A 25959-nucleotide genomic window follows, 5' to 3' on the forward strand; every position below is an offset into this window, starting at 1 on the left:
GCTTTTCTAGGCTTTCTTGCCTTACTAATGTAGTGGCAGGGGCTTTGGAGGCAGCCTGCTGGCTTTGAACCACAGCTTACTTGCCGCATGACCCTGAGCGGCTCAGTCCTTGAGCTTCAGTTGTCTCAACCATAAAATGGGGATAATGATAGTGCAGCTCAGAGGGGATTGGGAGAGAGAAGTGAGATCAATGTAAAGTACTCAGCCTGGCATAGATAGATAGATAGACAGACAGATGGGCAGACAGACAGACAGACAGACAGACAGATTTATAAGTTTTAACTTTAACTTCAGCAGAATAATTATTTTCCAAGAGCAAATGGCCTCCCCCTTTGGTGTTAGACCTCTAACCGGGCACAGTTGGTTGCCGCTGAGTGTTGGGAAGGGACCATACTGAAGCATGTGGCTAGAGCAGTAACGTCTCTGTCTTCTCCATTTTCCGAAGGCCCTCCGAACCTCACCTCCTGTATCAAACACACCTTGGGCATTTTAGCCCATGGTGAATGCTCCCTCCTGTATGGCAGTTTTTTGTTGGGGGAGGTGGGGGAAGGCTGTGAACTCGGTGAGAACTGAGTCTCTGTATTCATTCATCCTAAACATACAGCACTGGCGCTACATGTGACATTGTGGTAAGTAAAGTGTAAAGTAAGATGAATAAGACAGGGTTCCTGTCGTCAAAAAATTTACATTCTTCTCGGGGCCTGACCAGTGGAAAACTAAGTGTACTGCTAGGTGCAGGATGTGACGCGTGGCCCAAATACAGTGAACGTTTGTAAGATAGGGAACAATGGTGTCTAAATCTAGGAACCAGGGAAGGCTTAATGACGAAGGTGGCATTTTGCCTGGAATTCGAAGGATGAGTAGCATGTGACAGGTGGAGTGGAGGCTGAAGGCATTCTCTGTGCAGAGGAGGGTGTGCTTTGAAAAGAGTCAGTTGTCCAGCTTAAGGTATGGGTGGCGGTAGACTTGGAATCTCGCAAAACTGGTTTGAATGCTGGCTGTGCCATTTAATGGAGCTTTGGTTTCCTCATCTATAAAATGGAGCCAATAATATCTACTTCACAGGGTTATGAGGATTAAATGGGAAGACTTTTTAAAGGTCCAGGTATGGTGCTTGGCACGAAAGTGCCCAGTAAAGTATTATTTATGAGACGGTTGTGGTGGAAGGAGGAAAGTATTAAGAACCTTGAAGGGTAGACCAAGCATGGCAGCCTTGGTGTATCTTGTTCGTTTTTGCTAAACCGCACTTAGCGTTGTGGTCTTTACGTAAATGTTCAGTGATTGCCTTCTGGTTGATTGACCAAGGGAAATGTTAGAGCCCCTCTTTTAGTTGTCTAGCTAAAAAAGTGATCGAGCCTCTTCCCTCTTTTCCCTACTCTGAATATTTTAACTTCCGTTATTCAGGTACTCCAGGCAGCTTTGAATTGATACTTTCAAAGAATATCAATCTGCTTTTCTGTCTTGATCTCAGAATATGAGCTGAAATACGAGGTACATTTATTAATGCTCTACTCGCCATGAGGACGGAAGCTTCACTAATTTCTCTGTCCAAATATACCTGGTTTTATAGCGATTGTTCCTTGAGTGTTTGTGCATGTGAGCCGCCAGATGGCTTGTGGCTGTCACACTGTCTTCTGGATTATTAATATCTGGGCTAAAGAGTGGGTAGGAAGTTGGGCTGAGCAGGAATCCTGGGGGACAGCTGCCAAGCCCATTTCCTTACATTGGCGGTTGCAGCTGCTACAGTGCACAAAACCCACCCCCGGTAATCACCAACCAAAGTCTGTCCAGTTGGTGCAGTTGTGGCAAAAGGGGTTTAACTCTGTGTAGCCATGATTACAGTAAGAGAGAGGGTCCGACCCTCTTTATGTGGGAGGGATTTGAGGCTTGGATTTTTCTCAAATCCAAATGGCCAAAGTTGCTCTTCTTGTTTTTGCCAGTGTAAGTATCACTTATTTCCCCTTCCCTGCCTTTCATTTTCACTACGTGAATAATCATTATTCTAATGAACCGTTAGGCTTTGGAAGAGTTTAATGGCAGCTACTTGGATCAGTGCCTAAGACTTTTGCTAATTCTGTTCTTTCTTTCACCTTGGGTCTCATTTAACTTTCTCAGTTTCTCCTTCCTGCAGAATGTATGAATTACAGCAAGGATCTCATGCCAAGCTATGGTCTTTCAAGTTTCGATTTCAGCTTAATGCTTCCCTGTAATCATGCTATCAAAGACTGTCAGGAACATATCCTCATTTCACATATCCCATGACTCTTAATCTGTTAATCTAGGAGCATTGCGGTGGAACTGGACCCCGTCTTAGTGAGAAGTCTGGGCAGCTAACCCAACCCTTTTGTGCTTTATGAGAGCAGCATGCATGAAAATGTAACTTCTGCTGTTTGCACGTATTCTAGCATCTATTTTTGAGAGCTGATGGGATTTTATAACAGATCGTTGTATGTAGTAGAGGTTTCCCAGTGTCCTACTTGGGTGCTACTTGGTTATTCAGAAATACCATGCTAATAATGATAATGAAAATTCCTCTTTAAGAGACAATGGAGGGGACTGTGGGAACATTCTTCTGTGGCAGCATGTGAAAAGAAGGTTTGTTTTGCATTAGCTGATGGAGACAAGAAAGCCAGCATCTAAAATCATCCATCAATAGGAAACATTTGTGAGTAGAGGAAAATTGTAATATAGCCTCTTGGCTCTGCTTTCCTAAACACACCAATACATATGAGAAAACCCGTACACCAACTTTTTCTTACAACTAGATGGATGCTTCTATGATGCGCAGTTAGCTTCTGTAAGGCAGATAGTTGTTCTGCTAGTGGGAATATTTATTTATTTTTAGGGGTTACTAATTGGTTACATTTTTGAGAAGGAGAACAGAGCAAGGAAGAAATAAGAAAGCTTTAGCTTGATTAGAATGGCAGAAATTATAGCCATAACTAATGGAGTCAATTTATTAGGTTCTCTGCAAGATGTGCATTTTTTTTTTAAATGCTCTGAAGGAAGTTTGCATCAAATACCTTACCATTTGGATGGTTGCCCAGGCTGGTAATCTGGGTTCAAACCTTGGCTAGAAGGCAATTCTATATCCAAGATCTCTTGGTCTGCTGCTCTGGTGGGAAGATATATTCCTAAGTACACTGGGTAGTAGGAAACAGAAAAATCTTTCATGGTGTGACTGCTCAATGATTGTTCCCACTTAACACTTGAATACCCAGTGACAGAGCCTGGGAATGTAAGTGTTCAGTTAGATCTTGCTTATATGTGTTTTCATAATGCTTCACTTTAAGGAATGTTTCTAGTAAACTGAAGTGTGAACCAGTTTTAAAGTCTTGTATCCTCTACTCTTAATTATTCTTCAGTTTTTCCAGTTCATTGACTTCCATGCCCCCAGGACCTCTTTCTTTTCCTGCTGCCTCCCTTGGCAGACTCTACTTCCTTCTCTCCTCCCATCTCCATTCCTCCTCTGCAACTGTCCACATCTTATTTCACATTATCATGACTTAGATCAGATCTGACCCCCCTACGAAAGTCTTACTTTTTTGCTATGGCCTATGTCAGTCTCCATTGTCTGACCTTGATAACCTTTGTGCTGTGTTTCATCATCAAACATTTTGCAGTTGTCTTCTGTTTTATCTCAGTGACTTTTCTCCCTAATAAAGCTTGAGTCCCTTAAGAACCTTTTGCATTTCTTAGAATTCTTGGTACATAGTAGGTACCTAAATATTTGCAAAATTTACTTTCTTATTGGAAGACTTCCTCCAATGGCAAAATGACTCTAGCTAGTTAGTGGTTAGCTGCCTTATCAAATTTGGTGTAAAAGAGGGTGGAAATACCTTGGTAAACTGACAGAGATCTAGTTTACTATGCTTTTACTAATTTCTGTCCTTTTTTCACCTGCTGACGTAGTTGTGATTTAAGTTAGAGAAATGCTAATATTTACTATCATATCCAGTCCTAAAGTTACGCAGGAGAATACAGGAATATTATAATGCACACTGTAGTGGGCAGAATCCTAAGAGGGCCCCAAGATCCTAGCTGCCTGGTGTCCAGGCCCAGTATCACCCCCAGAACCTGTGAATATGGTGGGATAGTCACCCCTACGGTTAGGTTATGTTAGGGCACAGTTGACTTTAAGATATGCAGATTATCTTGGGTGGACCTGACCCAATCAGTCCTTTAAAAGGGACAGAACTCTTCCCGAAGAAGGAGATTTGAGATGTGAGAGGGACATGAGGGAATCTCTGTTGCTGGCTTTGAAGATGAGGTGGCTATATGGCTAGTAATTGTGGGTGACCTTTTGGAGCTGAGCGCAGCCCCTGGCCGGCAGCCAGCCAGGAGAGGAGGACCTCAGTCCTACAGCAGCAAGGCTTTGAATTCTGTCAACAACCTAAATGAGTTTGAAAGTGGAATTTTCCCCCAGAGCTTCCAGATGAGAACTTAGCCTGGCCAGCACCTTGATTTCAGCCTTGTGATATCCTGAGTGGAGAACCCAGGCATGCCGTACCCAGACTTCTGACCTGTAGAACCAAGAGCTGATAAATAGGTGTTGTTTCAAGCCACCAGGTTTGTGGTAATTTCTTACATGGCAATAGAAAACTAAGACATGCCCCAAACTTATGTAAACGACCTCTATTCCACCCTTATAGTGTTTCATCCAGGGCTGAGATTAGGATGTAGTGGAACTCTTAGGAAGGCTTGAGAATTTTGGCCAGGATTGTTTAGTAATATTTTCAGAGTGATGTCAAATTTTAATTTGTATGTTTATTTCCTGAGAATGTGTTTACCATGGCTTTGGTCATTTTTCATATAGTCTCTGAATTTTCAGGTGCTAGAAATGTATGGCTGCACTCAACATAGTTCTGGATCAGCCTGGCTTAGGAACTGAATATGCCTTGGGAGGAAAAAGTAGCCAAGTTGTGACTGAAACATCTGTGTTGCTTTTGTTTATGACTGCCTTCGAGCTGGTTTGGATTTTTTCTTCTTTCTCCGAGACTACCATTATGTGGTCATTACCATAACTGAAAGCCCCATCCATTTTCAGAAAGGGACAGAAATAAATGATATCTTTCAAAAAGGAAGTGGCTAATTTATGTCCGGTGATAGAAATGGTGGCACAGGGAAGGAAGTGTCCCCTCCATATTTCATTATTTGCTGATTAATGCATTCAGTGAATAGAAATACATGAACTGAGCCACAATATTTCTCAGATAGGAAGCACTGAGGAGTTGATGTTTGAATATGAGGTGTAGAACTGTACATAAAAAGTTGAGGAAAAAAACTTTCAACTGATATGGGCCCTTAATTATCTTTGACCTCCTATTCATCACTGTTTTGAAAAGCTTGTCTGAAAAGATATACCACACCGTAAAGACAGGGCAGAAGGAACAAAAATGACCCAAATGAGCAACTGTGAGACCTTTGGGTGGTTTTTCTCCTCTGCAAGATAGGTGATATGTTTGAAATGGAGTCAGATTATTTGGGATCTCACTGGAAAGCCAGAGGGTTTTGAAATGATTCGTGACCCTCCTCCATGGTTTTCTCATTACCTTTCCTAGGTGGCTAGCCGTGGGAAGGGCTTCTCATCATCTCTGTGATGTCGAGTGGTGTGAGAGAGCAGCTGGAGCATCTGTTTCTAATAGGATTGTGCCTTTATAAATACTTCTTGCCTATTTGTCACATTGCTTCCCTCCCACCCCTGGCTTCCTCTGAGTACTGCAAAATTTGTAAGAGTCCCTGGAATGCACATGTGGGCCTTGTCATTCCCAAACATGAGACTTTCTGCTGATCAGCACTTTGTAACGTTAGGCTGTTACAGGCTTTAGTCACTTTGACTCAAATAGAAAGACTGGTCTTTGGAAACTTAAGAAAATGTCTGTTTTGTTGTTGTTAGTTCTTGGCATCCAGTTAGATTTAACCTCTTAGAGTTTACACAGACTTTGAGGAAAGCATTCTGTCTGTAAGAAAAAAGTGCTCCCGCTTTTTACAGTTTTTAGATTGTCTCACTTTGTAGTTATTTGCTGAAAGGCTGTTTTACTAATAACCCAACACCACCCCCACCCCCCACCCTGCCTCCCCAGGATCCTGGGTTGTGAGCAGCAGCTGGGGCTCTGTTCATTTCAGATACCCATTTCTGGGGACTGCTTTTAAACAGTATTTTTCCTAATTGTTATATGAGAAATCTAATATCTGATGGGACAAAGGTGGGATTCTACTCACAGACAAACCGTCCAGACTTGGAGGAAGTGTGGACGGTTACTGTGTTATGTGCAGGTAGGATGTAGAGAAGACAGAAAGGAGCTGGAGGCTTGGGTAGAAGAAATGAAGCAGCGCTGTGTTTTCAGGCTTTTGGCTAATATTAGGCTTCACTCACCCATCAATATGAATTCTTATCCTCGAAGCCGGCCCAAGTGTAACCGAGAGAAGGGGGGTCCAGGCACCAGGGCACTGGGTGTCCACTGTGGCTCTGTCTCTTTCTGCCTTCACTGTGCATAGGGAAAGCCAGGCAGCCACTGTAGCCATCTCCTTATCTAAGAGTGAGGAGATTGGAAAATATGATTTCTGTGAAACATCACACTGGAGACAAATTTTGGTGAAGTCTAACGGGGGTAGTGTTAGCAAAAGAGGAATATTCAAGTCGTGGGTTTCCAGGCTCAGGAAAAGAAATCCGCTGGTAGACTGGATGCACTTATGTCAGTTAAGAGGGCTCATGGGAAAGGTTCAGCCAAAAAAGGTGTGGTGGGTGGTTATTACATCTGGACGCAGAGGAGAAAAGCTAACCTGGTACGAGTGGCTTCAAGAAGTCTTCACTGTTCAATTCAGAGGATAGTGGGTGGTTTAAGATGATTAAACAGTGGAGTTTTTCTTCTGCAAGAGGGTGGAACCCTATAAGTTTATGCAGACTTAACCCTTTATCAGGGTTAGCAATATGCATGCTAATTCATATTATTCTAGGGGCCTCTCTGATACCTTGAAGTAGATGTTGTTGCCATTTGGCATAACAGAAGGGCAGGAAGAACAGATTTGAATGGAGAATGGGGGGTAGGATGAGTTCCACTTAGGAGATGTTGGCTAAGAAATGCCTGTGCCATGGATGCCCAGGAGGAGGAGGGGCTGTGGGTTGTGACTAGGGAGTTGTTAGCCTATGGTTGGTCACTAAAGTCATGGGCAAGGATGAGCTCATCCAAGAAAAGTGTGTCATATGAGCAGAGGATAGAGAATTATGTTAATTAATTCCTGCAACAGTCCTGTGAGATAGTGTATTTTAAAGCTGACAAAACAGGCTGAGAAGTTAAATGACTTCCCCTAGTTCACACAGCTAAACAATGGCAGACTAGCCCTGAGTCCTCTGGCTTCCAGCACTTTCCACTGCACTCTTCTGCTTTTTTGCTAACTCTCATCACTTTCTATGTGACTTGGTTCTGTTATTAGAAAAAATAAGTACTCATGTATTTTATCCTATCATCCACCTATTAGCTGCAATCAAAATGGCAGGCTTACCTCCTTTAAAAAGATTTTTATTATTTATTTATTATTTATTGTTACTGTTATTAGCCTTCCCTGATTTTTAAAATCTTTTATTTATTTTCTATTATAGAAGTGTGAAGGTGTTTTTGTTGGTAATAATTCAAATATTACAGAAACTTAACAATTAGAAAGTAAAATTTCCCTATAATCCTACCATCCCCAAAGAAAACCCTTACACCACATTATTTTTGCAAGGATCTGGAAAAGCAAAATTTGTTCCTCTGCCTGGAGTCTTTTGGAGAGTTACTTAGAGATGGCACTTGAAATTGGGGCAGTTACTTAGTATTAATCAAGATCTTTTCTGGTCGTTTTGTGTTGTTTTCAAGGGTGGTTCCCTGGGTTTGGCAGTCAGAGCTGATGTCTCTGGCTTTGTGACTTGGGGGCTCGCCCCTGGATGCTCCTTCTCCATCCCAGCTTTTTTCACTGGGCTGCACTCAAGTTCTTTCCTCATATGGTTTTCCTCTTAACTGTTCCCCTCTTCTTCCTGGCTCTTTCTATTCTGCTGCTTGTGTGAGACAGTTTCCTTGGGGGTTTTCTTGGCTCCAACCTTGGGATTTCATGGTATAGATGACAAGCAGAGTAGCAAATGTTGTTCAAGTCATTCTTAAAGAATGCAATCCTCATTGGTAATGAGATGCCTCAGACATTTTATATTATGAAAATTACCCCAGCAATGCCTAGCCTTGAAAACATCCCAATGCAGGCTTCAGAGTTGTGGTTTGGGTCGATACTTTGCATTCCAGTGTTTTCCCTTTTGCATGGGAACTAAGGGCGTTTCCCATCTTCCCACAAACTTTCCTTTTTTTAAAAGAGAGTATGAAACCAGTTCAATACTCTCTAGAATATAGTTAGATAAGAGTATGTATTTACAAAAATAATCACTCTGGCACTTAGGTAAAACTTACTTCTTGGACAGTTTGTGAGGCCAGAATTTCTCCAAATACTGGGAAGTGGCCAGTGGTCAGTGAAGGATTTCATGTGAGAAAGAACATGTTCTTCTCTTTTTTTTTTTTTTTTTTTTTTTTGTGAGGAGATCAGCCCTGAGCTAACATCCGCCAATCCTCCTCTTTTTTTTTTTTTTTTTTTGCTGAGGAAGACGGCCCTGGGCTAACATCTGTGCCCATCTTCCTCCACTTTATATGGGACGCCGCCACAGCATGGCTTACCAAGCAGTGCGTCGGTGCTCGCCCGGGATCCGAACCAGCGAACCCCGGGCCGCCGCAGCGGAGCGCGCGCACTCAACCGCCTGTGCCACCGGGCCGGCCCCGAACATGTTCTTCTCTTTGTCTTCAGCATCTGTACTACTGAAACAGGACCTCAAAAAAAGACACGACCTAAGATGAAGAGGGCATACGTACCCATTCTCTTCTCCACGGGGGCATCTTCTTTATGAGGAAATGACAGAGAGCAGAGTGTGCCCTATAGTTTCATCTCAGCTCCGTTTAAAATTGGACATTCCTTTTCTTACGAGTTTAGTCTTAATTATTTCTACCTCCTCCCATCAGGCATGATGGTCAGAAAGACTCTTTGTTTTCATCTGAATGTATAAAACCTGCATATCACCTGTACATAGGAGCTACCTACTAAATTAATATCCGACAACGCTGCAGACTAATACATGTTTTACCTACTGTAGGCTGGTGGATTCACTACAAGAGCGACTAGTTAATCACAGGAGTTATAAGGTTGCGTAGCATCTTGTACTTTGGATAGCTTATAATTATACATTTGTGACTGTTTGATTAATACCTGTGTGGCCCACTGGACTGTATGCTCCATGAATTAGGGATGCTTTGTTTTCTCATCATCATCTCCTTAGCATTTGGCACTGTAACCAGCACATGTTGGTACTCAATAAATATTTATTGAATGAGTGAAAGCATGAATAAAGATTTACTTTTCTTCTTGAAGACAGATGATTAACTTGCACAGAAGAGTTATTTCCTACATTTTGTTTGAGGCTATAAATCCACTTTTCAAAAATCGTGTGGAAGTCTGCAGATAGAGCTAAAGGAAAAAACTTGTTTTTAAGCAGGGCAGTTGTAGAGGGTAGGTTCAAAACTTTGTTTTTTTAACTAAGTCATAATTATTATTGTTAAACAAGCAAAAAAGAAAAGTTCAGATGGAAAACACAGAGGTATGCACACAGATTTTTGTTAGGTTTGGATTTTCCCAGAATAACTGATAGAAACTCTCTGTCAAAGGTCATTTAAAAATTGAGCCATCTTGATCTGGCAAGAGAAAACATACTACCAGGAATTTTTTTGCCCTGTTTTGGCTTTTCTCAAGCAAAATGACAAATTTGGATGTACGCATCTCTGATTTCCAGATTCAAGAAACCTTAGAATTAGCATTAGAACTAAAGACTTTGCCTAGAGGTCCTTTGGTTAAATTTTTACAGATGAGGAAACATCAGTCTAGGGATTAAGTGCTTGGATCCATATAATTTATTATCCATAAAACGAGGACTTGAGAAGAATGTAATCACCACTTCTTGTCAATGAAAATCTCCAGCTCTCTAAATGAATGCATATAAGAAGTTATCTCCTAAATTAAAAAAGTAGTTTAAATTTTAAAGGGGTAAAATTTTTCTAAACTTAAATTATAATATCTATTTTTAAGGGTAAAAGTTAAGTCTAATTGTTTTCAAAATACATTAAAACATACATCACCTTGGTAACATTCTCACTTGCTTCCGCTGGCTGATAAGAATCAGCAGCTACAGATTACCTAACCACATCTACCGAAGCCTTCAGTTTTAAGGGTAATGAAAGGGGATATCACTTCACTTTGAGTATGGTGACTAGAATCCATCTGGGCACATCCCGTTTGTTAATTTCAAGAGGCTCTGGGCTGGATTAAAATAGAAGGAAAAGTGAAAATGGGGAATCCAGAATGGTTTCCAGCTCTGGAGGATGTTGATGCCTGCAATCAGGAATGTGACTCTACAGCTTTCCCCCCCAGATTTGTAAATGTGTTTCCTATTTAGGGTGGATTTTCTTCATTCTGTTATCCTCATTCTCCCTTCCACTTTCTTTTTGTTCGCTCTGTTCCTTCCTTTGTGATTTTTCTTTCTTGGTTAGTTTGAGAACTTTGCTGATCAGCAGCTTCTCCTGGCATGGATGTTTGCAATAGGAGAGCTCCTGATTTATTCCAGATTTTAAAATTACAGTTTTCTCTTCCTCTCACCTAATTTAGAGAAAGGAAACCCAGGTTTTCTGAGGACCTATTAAATGCTAGGCACTCTCATACATACCATTTCCTTAACTCCTCCCAACCATCCTGCCAACTGCTCCATGTTTATTGATGGACAAAGAGAGACTAAAGCTAGTAGGAAACAAAGCTGGAGTTCAAACCCATGGCTGTGTGACTCCAGGACTTTCGCCGTCCTGCTTCTGGCTAAGAAAGATTTGGAATTGTGGAACGTATTTTAAAGCAGTGCTCAGAATGTAGGTGTTGGCACACATTCTTATATAATTTGTTTTATAATTATTTCAATAATGAAGTGAGCTATGCAGCTTCTAAAAAACTTGTTAATTATAAACTTCAGAGTAGTATACCTTCATAATAAAGTGTCTGTTTGGGCATAAATGGCATTTATCTAGAAGGCTTCTAGAAGCTGAACTTTTGTTTGCCTGGTAGATTGGGGGAGCTCCAGCCTTTCTGAAAGGTGTCCCCATGAATTTCCCTAGCCAGAAGCTACTTTTCCTCCCTCTGTCATCCCATAGTTAAAGTCATGGTATATATCACTTTTATCCTTCGTAGTATTAGGTTTAATTATGTCCTGTCTCTACTGCTACACCACAAACCTCTTAAGGGCAGGAAGAGTGTTTATCAATGAGTAACAAAAATAATGTACTTTTGCTCTCTTGGTGCTTTGAGCAGTGAGTATTTTTGAATGACCAAATAAATAATTGTATCCATGTGGAGATGTTCTGAAGAGAGAAAATGAGATTATCATGTTAAAGACTGGTTATTTTATTTTATGCCATGGAATTTAGTCATAAGCCATTTCAAGATGGAGTGGGCATAGAAATCATCCAAGTATAAACCCTCCCTGATAGATTAGGAAATGGAGGACTGAATCATTAAGGTCTTATAGTTACTTACTTAGTGGCTCCATGTTGGCACTTTCATCTCAAAAATGGTCAAAACTAAGGGGCCGGCCTGGTGGCATAGTGGTTAAGTGCGCATGCTCTGCTCCAGCAGCCTGAGGGTTCACAGGTTCAGATCCCGGGCACGCACCGATGCACCAAGCTATGCTGTGGCGGCATCCCACATAAAGTAGAGGAAGATGGGCACCGATGTTAGCCCAGGGCCAGTCTTCCTCAGCAAAAAGAGGAGGATTGGCAACAGATGTTAGCTCAGGGCTGATCTTCCTCACAAAATAAATAAATAAATAAAATAAAATAAAAAATGGTCAAAACTAAGCCTGATATCGTTAGCTTCATGTGCCGTCACTGCAAAAATCACAGTCTGGTGTTGGCATTGCCAGGACCAGTGAAAATATACTCAGAGCTACTTTTCCGATTCTAATTGTTGACTTCCACTTCTTGTGGTTGCCAAAGAATTATGAGTTTATAGAATATATTTTTTTCTATTTTACTATATTGGATTTTTATAGCAGCTAAAAAATCATTGTATTGTCTGGGGCCACCTGGGAACTTACATCATCATGAGATGGCAGTGACTAAGTGTGAGGACTCTGGACTCTGGAACCTGACTTCCTGTGTTAACATTTCAGCTCCTCGACTTACTAGCTGTGTGTGACCTTGGGCAAGTTACTAAACTTCTGTGCCTCTGCTTTCTCATCTGTAAGCTGAGATTGGGTAATAATACTGCATAGAATTGTTAAGATAAACTAGTTCATTCATGTTTAGGGCTTTTCTGGAACATTGGAAATGGTCAATAAATGTTAGCTGTTATGATGATGATCATGGAATACCAAATAGCTTGACCTACCTTGATCCAATCATTATTTTCCTTTTATGCTTGAGGAGAACATTTATAGAAATTCTCCCTGAGATTTCATAATCAAGACAATGAAGGAGATAAAATTTCATTGGGATCTGGAAGGTGTGGATATGTAAACATTGGCTACAGTCCAGATAGAGGAAATAGTATGAGTAAACTCTGTTGGGGAGAAACCTGGGGTTATCCCAGGAACAGTGAGGAATTCAGTTTAACTGGAGCATAAGGTACTCCCTGGGAAGAAGTGGGAGATTCGAGGAGAATAGAGATTTGGGTTTAGCCCCTGGAGGCAGTGAGATGGCAGGCCAAGGAGTCTGGATTGAGGGCCTGTGAGTACCGAAATCCCTTTGACAGCAAAGTGGAGAGAGGAAGGATTAGAGAGTGGGATTGAGGTAAGGAGACCAGTCGGAAGGCTATTGAATTAGTAGGAATAAAGAAGAGGAGGATGTGACATTGATAACCCTTTGAAATTGATGCAGAGGGTAGGTGGGTCTCAAGCATAGTTAAGTGCCCTTAACAGAAATAGGAAACTCTGGGGCTGGCATAGTGGTTTAAGTTGAGCGTGCTCCACTTCGGTGGCCTAGGTTCAGTTCCCTGGCCACAGACCTGCACCACTCATCAGCCATGGTGTGGTGGCGACCCACATACAAAATAGAGAAAGATTGGCACAGATGTTAGCTCAGGGCCAATCTTCCTCAGTGTAAAGGAAAAAAAGAAAAAGAAATAGGGAACTCTGGAGTAGGGGTGGGTTTGGGATAGAGGAATATGATTTCAGTTTTGTGAACCTCGGTTTGAGGTACAGATGGGACAACCCAAGAGAACTGCCTCTTGGATAGAAATTCAGAACTGGAATGTAGGCAAAGTGTTCAGTATTACAGATAAAATTCTGAGAGTCATTTCAAGATATGTGATAGTGGTAAAGACTTGAGAATATATGAGATTCCCTCAGACCAGGCCTTGTAGACTCAAAAGAAACCCCACTTTCTTTGGATAGAGATAGCTAAGGCATGAAGTGGTAAACATGGTACCATAAAATGCTGGAGGGTAGGAATTCAGTTAAGCTGCTATGTGTGAGTCAGAGCTCTCATCTCATTTCCTTCAGTGCTGTCCAGTTTCTAAGCCTTTTCATGAACCAAAGGAAGAACTTCTTATTTCCCTTTTCCCCATCACATAGTGATGGGCAATAACTCACAAGATCCCTTTAATACTAGGGAGAGAATTAGGCTCAAATTATTGAATTTAAAAGTGGCATTAAAAATTTACATATTTTATATTACAAAGTTAGAAGAGACTCTGAAGACATAAATTTAAATTTAAAAAATTTCAAGACCACACTGTTTTTATAACCCTTCATTTTGTATGTGGTTTTCGGTGGGTATAAAAATACTCAGTGGGTGTGTGGGTGGTTTCTCGTGTTTTGGAAATGGTGAGAATATGAGATGCTGAGCACTGGGTTCTGGGATGAGAGCTATAATTACTAACTCTGCTTCTTTCCCAGGATTGGCTCATGGGTGGCTATCTGAATCTAAAAATCCAACAATCCAGAGTCCAGAGCAATAAACCACTCTTCCCTCCCCACCGGAAATTAAAAGAATTATTGTGGCAGAGAGGAGAGGGAATGTAGGATGATGGTTCTTCCTTGCTTTGTCTCCTTTCATGCCTTTCACTGACTGTTGAAGTCAGGGATGCGGCTGAAATGCCGGCTGCTGTGATGGCTTCTCCTAGCCTGATCCACAACAGCCACCGCACAGCTGTGATGGAAAGAGTTCTAAATATAACCCAGACTCATTTCAGATTCTCTTCCCCCAAGTCTTGACGGATGTGGTAAAATACCCTAAAAATACCTGTTGTCTGAAGCTTTGAGGTATCTGAAGAGGAAGGGGCAGGTAGTAGAATTAGGGCTGTGTGTTGGTGTTGGGAGGCCTGGCCAGCTACCAGGACTGCTGCCCACTGGGGTCCGCCCCCGAGGCTGTTTGATGAGCTGTCGACCATGCCATTCTGTTCAAGGATAAGTGCCTACTCTTGAGTCTCAAATTCACTATTGGCAGGTTTCAAGGAAGTTATTCATAGACGAGGCATCTGTTCTCTGTCCCATTGACCTCAAACCTGCAGCTGCCACCATAGTATTCAAGCAGTGTGGTGGTTTTTAGTTTTATTTCACAGAATCAGAATTTTAGAGCTGGCAAGGACCTCAGACATTATATTGTTCATAAAGCATTCCATTAAAATCTCTACATTTAGGGAGTCACATTTCTCTGCCTATATAGTGACCATAGCAATTTGGAAATGGAGTCTCAGTCCTTGATTATTAAAAGAAAAAACTCTCATCATGATGTAACCCAAATAGGAGGATAATGAAAATCAGTCTTTTTAAAAAATATTGACTAAGTGATCCTGTGCAAAGCTTTTTCTTTTTTATTAAAAAACGGAAATTTGAGGCTCTTTTTTTTCACCAAACTTGAGTATTTTGAATATAAATTTCATTGTCAACACAGCCAGAATACCAGGAGTCTTGTTTTCAAAAAGGCTTTCAGTATCTCGTTTCTGGAATCCCAAACTATAGCTGTGATATTGTCATTAAAAGACTATATAGCTAACCTCTGTTTTCCTGGGAAAGAAAGGTTTCATAGATTACCTCCAACACTCATGGGATGTGTTCAAAGTCGTGGAGCACCATCTTATAAAACAGCATAAATCACCCAACTTTTTAAAGATTTAATAATCACTTTACCTCAGTCTCCTTCAGTAAACTCGGAGAAGGCCCAGTGAGTGCAGAGCCTGTGCTAGGAGCTGTGTAGGGGAGAGCAGAGAAGCCCCAAGAAGCGGTACAGCTAATGGAGGAGATGGGAGCAATTCATGTGCTGAATAGTTTTAAATATGTTGCATTTATGGTGGTTACAGAATTTCCATAATTGTATCAAATATGTATCTTCCACTGTGAGCTTCTCAAAACTTTTTCATGTATCTGGAAGAGTGTTACTTATTTTTTACTCTGGGTTGAAAGTTTTTCTTGAGTGCTGGAAGCTATCAAAATTGTTGGAGTTTTTTATGTCGCTTAATGCATGTCTGAAATCGCCACCTCTGGAAGCTCAATTTTCCCTGGATCAGTACACTTGTACCAGGGAATGAGATACCTTGGGAGATGGTCTTGAGAGTCAGGGTGATTTTGTGGAAAGACCATGGCTTTGGAGTTATTGAGTACTTTCAGTTGTGTAGAAGCCAAGGGAGGCCATGGGTACAGAGGGAATCTCCTTTTTCTGTGCATATCAGGAAGAGAGGAAGGAGAGGGCAATGTCTGTAACGTGTGGTACCCAGGTGACATAGTTGCTGGATTCTCAAACATTTCCCCTCTGAAATTCCAGAACGAAGAGCTTCGAAACTTGTCCCTTTCTGGCCATGTTGGATTTGACAGTCTCCCTGACCAGCTGGTCAACAAGTCTACTTCTCAAGGATTCTGTTTCAACATCCTGTGTGTTGGTAAGTGACTTATCACTTGCTGCCGAGCAAGGAGTCTGACCCTGAGGTGTTGGCAGGTGACTGTCAGAGGGGCACATTTCAGGGAAATAAGGGGAATGATATTTTTACTCTTTTTTTCGTGAGTAAAACAGGGCAATAATACCCACTCTATACTGTCACACAGTTACAAAGATTGAGACTTGTATTTGGGTAAATGCTTTGTAAACTTTGTGATGTTACTCAAACTGTTATTTTTAATTGTGTCACATAGTCAAGCAAGTGGTCAGTTTAATACTGTTATTAAAACACTTATTTTAATTTTTGGTGAGAGGAGGGACATAGACCCTAACTAGACTACAGGAAGTTGAAAGAAGGAACTGAGATGTACACACATTAGTAAGATCATTCAAACGCATTTTAAGAATTTGTTTCCAGAGCCTCTGACTACAGTGCATTGGTAACCTCCATTAAAGTCTTTTTAAAGATATGCTACCTAAAATTACCTGAAATTACTCTACTTTAATAAACTTATAATGTTTAAAATTTTTGCTTTTAGAGCAAAATGCAATTTAAAATTCTGTTTTATATTTGAAATAAATTTTCTGCCTGAATTATCAAATTAAACCTTTGTCCTTAAATTGGAATCTAAAATTGACCTCAGTGTATTCCTGGTAGATAAATGGAAAAGGCCAAAGAGATCTGATTTATCTGCATCCTCGGTATGTTTTATTTGTATCCTTTCGATGTTATACATTAGCCTAGGCCTCTGACCTTGATATTTTTTTGCTTCTCTCTAGCCATATCCTTTTTAAATTAAGGGGAGGAAAGCAGAAAAGGAGGTGGGAAAGAAAGAGGAAAATAGAAATATAAATCTCCTGTTGGTTTGAAGCAGAAATGTCCCTGGAACGTTATGGATAATGGCCTTTCCTTCACTCTCCCTGTCACTCCTGATGAGTGACCTGGCTATGCAGCAGTGAAGTGGTTGGGCTGCATTGTTTTGTTGCCATTATCCTCCGGGCATATACTTCTGAGACAGACCAAAAGGAATTCTATACATACCCAAGTGGACTATCCTTCCCCTAAGTTTGGCAGAATGTACCAGACTTACTTCTCTTTTCCAAGTAAAATAAAGTGAATTTAGAAAAGGTGTGTGTTTAATGTAAGAACCACTATTTTTTTTTTTTTTTTTTTGGTGAGGAAGATTAGCCCTGAGCTAACATCTGTCGCCAATCCTCCTCTTTTTGCTGAGGAAGACTGGCCCTGGGCTAACATCCGTGCCCATCTTCCTCTACTTTATATGGGACACTGCCACAGCATGGCTTGACAAGCAGTACATCGGTGCGCGCCAGGGATCCAAACCCCGGGCCGCTGCAGCAGAGTGTGTGCACTTAACCGCTATGCCACTGAGCTGGCCCCAAGAAGCACTATTTTTTAATTTGTTAGTTATTGGGTGGAGAGGCAGATATTTTCCTTTTCCTTTTTTTTTTTTTTGTTGAGGAAGATTGGCCCTGGGCTAAGTCCCTTGCCAATCTTCCTCTTTTGCTTGAGGGAGACTGTTCCTGAGCTAACGTCCAAGGCAATCTTCCTCTATTTTGTATGTGGGACGCTGCCACAGCATGGCTTGATGAGCAGTGTGTAGGTCCCTGCCCAGGATCTGAACCTGTGAACCCCGGGCTGCCGAAGCAGAGTGTGCAAATTTAACCACTACACCACTGGGCCGGCCCCTGGATATTTTCCTTTTTGAAAAACTTTTTGAGGAACATATTGAATGTAGCCTCTGCACTGGGCGTTCATTAGTAGAGAGCCACAGCTGACTCCACACTAGACCAGCTTGCTCTCTGGCATTATGTCTTAAGCACTGGGTAAGAAAATGACTGGAGAGAAACTTGCCCTAAGCAGCCAGCTCTCATGCTTTTCCCTTTTCCCTACATGAAGCCATTTAAAATTCAGCAGGGGACCTCCTGAATGGCAGCTAGTTCTACCAAGTGGCATAAATGAGTTGTCTTTTCTCTTACATAAATGCTCATTACAGAGCAGGGCAATTCTTCATTAGCATAGCAATTTGTTGGCAATTTGTTGATTTTCTATTGCTAAATTGTAGGCCAATTACTATTCTGGTTTCTCTTCCCTGCTTCCCCCAGCCCTGTCTCTGAAATCAGCTTCAAGAATACGCGTGAGAGTTATGATGTGCCAGCCTCTGCAAGTAGGGTAGAGCCTTCCGAGAGATTGGGCTTGCTGGAAGGACCTGGTTTGACAGGGTGTGTGGTGTGCAGTGCGATGTGTTGGCTCATGGGCTGACCCCTTGTGTTAAATAACATAAGTATGATGCTAATTGGAATTCCTTGCAAGCCACATTCATGCTGCCCTGTTGGATTTGTAAAGCAGCTGCTATTCTGACTCTCCTGGATGGGTGATAATACCTATGATTCTGGTTCCATTCTTAAACATGTTTAAAATTAGTTTTTCAAACTAATTAAAATAATACATTTGTTAAAAAAAAATTATAACCCCCCACCCCTTTTCTTTTCCCACATAATTTCCATGGAATCCTTCCAGAAACTTTCTACATCTTTCTGTACTTGGAAGTTATTTTTGGTGGCTTGAAACAATGCCAATTTATTATCTTACAGTTCTGTAGAAGTCCCACATGTGTCTCACCAGGCTAAAGTCAAGGCATCCGCAGGGCTGTATTCCTTCATGGAACCTCTAGGGGAGAATCCATTTTCTTGCCTTTTCCAGCATCTAGAGGCTGTCTGCATTTCTTAGCTCTTGGACCCTTTTCTCCATCTTCAAAGCCAGCAATGTTGCATCTCTCTCTGACTGTTTTTATATTAGGAAAATTTCCACAGAGTAATTGCAGAAATCCGGTTTAAACTCAGTTAAGACTCTTCCTCAACCCCAAAACACACTAAAAAGGTAATATAGTGAATCAGGTAATTAAGAACAACTGGCTCTAGGGGTTCAAAGAATATTTTCACGGCTCTGTCTCTGGTTCGTGATCCTGCTTGCTTCTGCTTGGCTTCATGTTCGGGCTTTTTCTTCACAGAGGTAGCATGGCCTCCAGCAGTGTTGCCAGCTTAGCACCTCCCAGAGGAAAGAACAAGCCATTCCTGACAAGTCTCACTGAATGGTCACAGGATGTCTCTGACTGACCAGGCCTGAGTCGTATACCTGCTCAGGGTAGGAGATGGGGTTAGTCCACCCCAAAACATGAGAGGTTCCCTGTAGGAAAGACAACATGATCAGAAAGGAGGTTGGGCATAGGAGAGACACACGCTGGACAGATAGAAACTCCCTCACAGTTACATAAGTACTTTTTTTGTTTTGGTTTTACACAAATGAGATCATGCTGTACATATTCTTCTACATTTTTTTTTTTTTTTTTTTTTAACTCCACAGTAAGTCCTGGCTATCCTTCCATGCCAGTATATCTAGCTGTCCAGGGTCTTCTCTATAACCTCTTGGAGCTGTTTGGTTGGAGCCAGCATTAGCTCTTTGGGAGACAGGGGTGTCAGCATTAAGTATTCAGCATACTTATCCTCAGAGGGTAGAGCACATCAAATCCGTTTACCACAAATATTTTACAGCAAAATATCTGTATTAGAAAACAACTCTCCCTGTCACTTAATGGTCCATCTATTTTTAAAGCAAGAGTCTATGAAAAAGCATTCTAGTTGATCAAAATATTTTGACAGCCACTTAGAGGAGTAGGTGTCATATTTAACTTGAGTATCCATGATATTTTCTTTTCTCCTTGACATCCTACTGTCCGTTTGTATTTATTTTTACGCAGTATGCATGTGTGTAGTGTTTAGAGCATCATTACTTTATTTTCATGTGATAAATATGGAAAGGAATAGAGGATTTGAAAAAAAGAGTCATGATCCTAGTAAGGAAACTGATGATGTTTATCAAAAAGGTCTTAGAATCATAATTTTGTTTTGTGGCAAGAGCCTGTAGGTTGCAAACAGAGGAAACAAACCAGGGCAGAAACCAATCCTGGCATGAGCTTAGTCTAGTTTTAGAGGCACTGAATTAAATGTCTGGTATTAGAACTCATCTCTGTTGAGTCCTGGAAAGAAAGGTAATAAAAGAGAGGGAGATTGGTGTTCACTTAACTGGGAAGAGAATTCTTTTTTTTTTTTGTGAGGAAGATCAGCCCTGTGCTAGGGTCTGCCAATCCTCTTCTTTTTGCTGAGGAAGACTGGCCCTGGGCTAACATCCGTGCCCATCTTCCTCCACTTTATATGGGACGCCGCCACAGCATGGCTTGACAAGCGGTGCGTTGGTGCGCGCCTGGGATCCGAACCCCGGCCCGCTGCAACGGAGCGCGCACACTTAACCGCTACGCCACTGGGCCGGCCCCAAGGAAGAGAATTCTTGATGCTAAATTGGGAACCAGAACACCCAGGAGTTAGTCCCTCATTCTCCATCTTGCTTATGACACACTAGATCACCCCCAAAGCTGCACTGTAGTTTAAATAAAGACTTCTTTTTCTTACCCATGCTCTATTTTTCCAGAGAATCTAAATTAGTATTCAGCCTTTCTTCACAATTTTAAATTTATATGTCTTTCTCATTCGTTTTCCAAAATGACGCTAGCTCTATGAGAAACTTCAGCATTGATCCAGCAGTATGTCAATTTTGTGCATATACAAAGATGGATAAAATACTGCAACATCCCTGCTTTTGAAGAGGAATCAATTCAATAGGGTCAAAGTAAATTAATAATACATTTGGAAAATAGAAATTTTTAAAAATAATTTAACCATAAGTGTTTTGAGGGGATGACAGAAGAGGAAGAGAAAACAGATAAGTTTAAGATCATTTTAGCCAAGGCTATAGTGTCAACATAAACTTTTGAAAGTTTACAATCAAATCTTAAACCTTTTTATTCCATCCATCTTGCTTTTCCAGGGAAAGATATGAAGTGGTTTACAGAGTGAAATCAATGAGTAAATGAATAAAGGTAAAATTAACCACAGAAAATAAAATGAAACCAGGGATCGAGTCAGAACTCAAGCCATCAGGCCAGCCTGTAGCAATTAATTCCATCAGGAATACATTTGTCTCTCAGCCATGGTGAGAGCATGGGGGAAATCCATTCATTCAAGAGATATTTACTGAGCACATATTATGTGCCAAACACAAGGTAAAATTCTAACAATGACAGATTTATAGTATCTATAAAGCAAAAACAAAATAGTTGCTGCAAATGAAACATGGTTTCACCTGGAAAATTTTCAGAAAAGAGATGGTGGATGTCATTGAATCTCAGTCTAGATTCCTGAGCATCCCCTGATCAGTGCAGTCGATCCATGAATACCAAGTGTCACATGCTGTTCTTTCAAGTCCCTCATGCGGGCTGGTGGTATCAGCCAAAGCATATTTTATTAAAGGCAATTCTATGAGGAGTTAAAACAACAGAGCCTAGGGACATAGTTTTCTGATTATCTGGCTCCATCCAAGAATAAAATCTAGAATATTTAGGGGAGGCAGACAGACCTTCTTGCACAGTTACTTGGATAATTATTCAAGTAGTCAGTCTTGGCAATCAGAGTAAAAGATGCTGAATCGTAGATCAACTATTTGCTCAGTCTACACCTAACCTTCTAATTAATAATACAGTCATTCTGGGTTTTTGTTGTTGTTGTTTTTAATGTCCAACATAAAGCTTGTGGTTTACAGAAGCCTGAGAATAGAATGGAAGAGGTAGGACTGCTTCCCACTGTGATGTGGGTGTCATGTTCACTGGCATTGGCAGGAGCAGGAACAACAGAAGCCACAGATAGTGCTTCAGGAGTAAATCTCTAATTACTCTAACAACTGAGTCTTCAGGCAGATGAGTTTGTAACGGAATAAAGAACAAACTCTGAAAAATCTACCAAAGTGGCACATCTCAGTATAAATTATCGCCATGATAATTTTTCTTTTCAATTATCTTTTAATAAATGCCTACTTTGTGCCAGATACTCTGCTGGGGAGTTCTGAAGTACTTCAAAGTTGGTGTTATTCATTAATTTTCTCAAAATATTGTTATGGTTGTTTGGTTGGAATTGGAACCTATGCTTAGTAGGCTTTCATTTACTCAATTAGAAAGAAGGCTTTTTGCTCTTATGGGTCCTCAAAAGTTAGAAAATGCCCTGCTGTCTGAGGCTAGAGAGAGGCCTCAAAAACTAATGCATTGAAAAGCTCCCCTAGTTCTCTAATTCCTTTTATTCCAAAAGCTGTCATTTCTTAGTGAACTGCTTTGGCGAATCACACTGCTGCTAGAGTAGCGTGTCTAATTACAGCTCTTAAAAGCACAGAGCATAGAAATGGAAAGCAGAGCACTCCAAAATTTAGAGGAACAGTGGTTTTCCCAACCCATTGATTAACCCTCTGCTATAAGTAGGGCCTAGAATGCTAATTGTTCATAATTTCCACCTTAATGTAAATGATAATTAAAATTACCTTACCTTAAAAAAAAAGCATAGTGTTCCTGATTCATATGTGCTTAACTAAATCTCAACCTTGTAAAATGGGATGGTCATTTCGGTCCTGTCCAGGTAACCTAGAATTCTTGCCCTGTAACTGGAATTCTTTGTTGCTGTTCTTAAGGAAAGAGATGAAAGTTAAATGGGTCACTTTCTATTGAGAGACCCTTTAACCCTATGAAGAGATCTATATAAGGTGGTTCTGCTGTGGTTCCTTTGTCCATGTTCTGAAAAATAGGTAAATCCTGAAAAGAAGTTTGCTGCTCTTGAGAAAGTTACACATGTAGCATGTACTTACAGTGACCCCAGAACCTTCAGTATTGAATTGCCTACCAGATTCTAAGTATCTTAAGAGTGAGAACTCGGTTTTGTTTCTGTATCCATTAAATAGTAACTTTGTTTTGCTCAAAGTTATTTTGTTGAGCCATGAATCATGGATATGAGCTTATTGAGCTCCATCACGTTAGGGAGCAGAGACTAGTGTAGATTGATGGATCTTTTTTGTAAGAATATTCAGGAAACAGTCTCAGCCACTACTCGGCCAGACTTCGTGGAGATCTGGGATGACATTCGGGATATTATGGAATTCAAGCCATGCCAGTTGTCTGTATTCACCATTTTATCCCCAGCACCTATGCTTGTCACATAGTAAATCCTGAAGTATAATTAATGAATAAATTTCTGATACTAAACTCTACTGTATCTGTCTGCTCTCTTTCTCCTATATTCCCAGCTAATGATCTGTCAACAACATGTCTTCTGTTTACTTACAGCCTCTGCTGCCTCATGACTTCTGCTTATTCACTTCTCTCCATCTTTTCTTTTTCATGCCATTGCCTTGTGTGCGGATTGTATATCTCTCACTTATATTCCCAAAGAGAAAAGCTCTGATTGGGTAGACAGGGCGCTGTCCAGTATGGAGCACTCTCTCAGAGCATAATGATCAGGCTTAAATGGGTGCCTTTGGTCAGGGGGCTAGCCCTGGTCCAGTTACCGGGGTCACTAGCAAGGTCACAGGGAATAAAGTATGGTCTTGCTCATAAGAGAAATGTAATTATGGCAGACACTTAGAATATCGTTCCCATAATCATAAATTAGACTCTGGTTGGTGTTCAGTCATGTTCCAGGTCAGATTCTAAGCTATAGGAGAACACCATTTCAGGCTAGTTCATTGTTGAATTCCCAGAACTTGGCACAGAGCTTGGTATACAATAGGCACTGGAAAAATACTGGCTGAACGAAGCTGATGAAGGAGGACATTCTTTGACCTTAGCTGTATCAGAGGCCCCATGGGAAAGGTTAAAGAGTAAGGCAAAGATCCTTGAACAGCTTTTGTCCTGTAAGTGAATCATTGTAGTCCGTGGCAAACCACATAAGGCTTCTAATTAGAGAAAGCTCAGATCCAGAAAGACTCCAACCTGCTCTACTTTTGCATGATGTTGGAGAGCAGTGAGCAACACAGAACTTCGAATTAGGAGGTGGGTTTTGTCATTACACTGGGAGAGTTGCCCTAAGGCAACAAATCCTAGAACTCTTCTTTTTCCCATGGAATTGTTACCATCCTAAAAGTCATTATAGCAATCCTGTAGAAACGGAACTGTTCCTGGGAACATCATGGGATTGGGATTTGTTGAAAGGGCTGCAGCACGTTGGTGTATTTAAATTGAGCTAGAAGTCTAATTGGGAAATTTTCCAGATTTAAAAAAAAGGCATTCCTTTAGATAATATTTGTTGATTTCTACCTCCCTCTTTCCACCATCACATACTCAACCACCACTTCTACCACCACCACTGGTGACAAGGGTCTTTCTCATTGCCAACTATTTTTGACTCAACAAAGAATTGGTGTTAAGAGAAAAATTTTGTTGGTCTTATTTCAAAGGTCAAGCCAACGTTCTCCATGGCTCCACATTTGGGTCTTACCATTTGATGGGTGTAGTGGTGCCAGTACCTGCCACTCTGCTTTGCATATCTTAGGGCCCCAGTAAACACTTCCTGACTTGAATTATCGATGTGAATTAATAAGGCCGTTGTTGTGGGTCATTTAATATCATTCAATTTCATTGTCGCAGACGTCACCCTGAAACTGGGAAAACTAACAAGTGTTTGCCATCTTGACTCCAGCTGAGTAGGAAAATAAAAATGGAGATAATATAGAGAATTCTCACAGACTCATAGCCGTAACTGGAAAATATTAGGTGGTTGGTTTTCTCTGTAATAGTGAAGTCAGGATGCTGTGTTGGTTGAGTGTAGGTGTTAGAACCCTGGCTTTGCCACTTAACAATGTGACTTAAGGCAAGTTACTTAAACCTTCTCTAAGCCTTAGTGCCCTATCTGTAAGAGGGAGGAAACAATAGTACCTATTTTACAGGGGCTAGTAATAGGGTTTAAATGAGATGAGGCATTGGAAGCTCTTGCCACAGGTGTGGCGCAAAGTAAGCACTCAGTAACTTTAGCTGCATTTATTATTATTGCTGTTATTGTCAAGCGTTGTTTTGAAAAATGTAATTCTTTTCGACAACATTAGATGGTATCAGATAATTCGATATAAATGGAATCAGTTTCTTTCTCCCCTAGTAACAGAAACTCAGCAATTTTTTTTTTTTGCTTGAGGAAGATTGGCCCTGAGCTAACATCTGTGCCAGTCTTCCTCTACTTTATATGTGGGATGCCGCCACAGCACGGCTGGTGAGTGGTTGTAGGTCTGCACCCAGGATTTGAACTCGCGAACCCTGGCCACGGAAGTGGAGTGTGCCGAACTTAACCACTATGCCACCGGGCCGGCCCCTATAGTATTTCTGTTAAAGTAATATAGTTTTACACATCAACCTTTAGGAGAGGAAGAGATACAGTTTCTGTCTTTGTAATGTACAAACTGACCACAGGCAACCTTACAGGTTCTATTTCTCTCTCCAGAGGTAAAGAAGAGCATCTTGGTGTGTAAGTTCAAGATCTTTTCTGCTACTTGGTTTCTGAAATTCATTCGGGCATTTCTAGGGAGGTGTTCCATAGATCATACATGGAGGAAGAACTGTCTTTTTGTAGTGGGATTTCTGGTGATACTGACTTTTTAAAAAATTTTATGAATGTGATTAGGAAAAACTCCTGATGAAGTGAACTAATATCTGAGAGACATTGACACATTCTCTGATGTCTCCCTTGTGGTTGTGTAGGTGAGACAGGCATTGGCAAATCCACGTTAATGGACACTTTATTCAACACCAAATTTGAAAGTGACCCAGCTACTCACAATGAACCAGGTGTCCGGTTAAAAGCCAGAAGTTATGAGCTTCAGGAAAGCAATGTACGGCTGAAGTTAACCATCGTTGACACCGTGGGATTTGGAGACCAGATAAATAAAGATGACAGGTACATCTTGGGATTTGTGGGGATATAAATGGATGAGGAGATAGCAGGACCCACCCCGGGGAAATACCAAGGCTAACTATTCACTAGTTATGGGACTTGGGCTTCTATCACCTGAAAGATATGGCATTCTTGTCCTCTGAGAAATTTTCTTGGAATG

The 25959-nt window shown here is 41.0% G+C and overlaps 1 protein-coding gene across 3 annotated transcripts in view; it reads left to right on the forward strand.

The window, feature by feature from the left end:
• Positions 1-25959, forward strand: part of SEPTIN11 (septin 11) — a 127651-nt gene that overhangs the window by 67584 nt on the left and 34108 nt on the right. For all 3 annotated transcript variants that reach the window (XM_058547312.1, XM_058547310.1, XM_058547313.1), the window contains exons 2-3: positions 15864-15978; positions 25607-25802. In XM_058547312.1, coding sequence (XP_058403295.1) covers positions 15864-15978; positions 25607-25802 — 311 coding nt within the window. The remainder of the gene's footprint in view (positions 1-15863; positions 15979-25606; positions 25803-25959) is intronic.

This window comes from Diceros bicornis, chromosome 8 (assembly GCF_020826845.1).
Source record: "Diceros bicornis minor isolate mBicDic1 chromosome 8, mDicBic1.mat.cur, whole genome shotgun sequence".
NCBI lineage: Eukaryota > Metazoa > Chordata > Mammalia > Perissodactyla > Rhinocerotidae > Diceros > Diceros bicornis.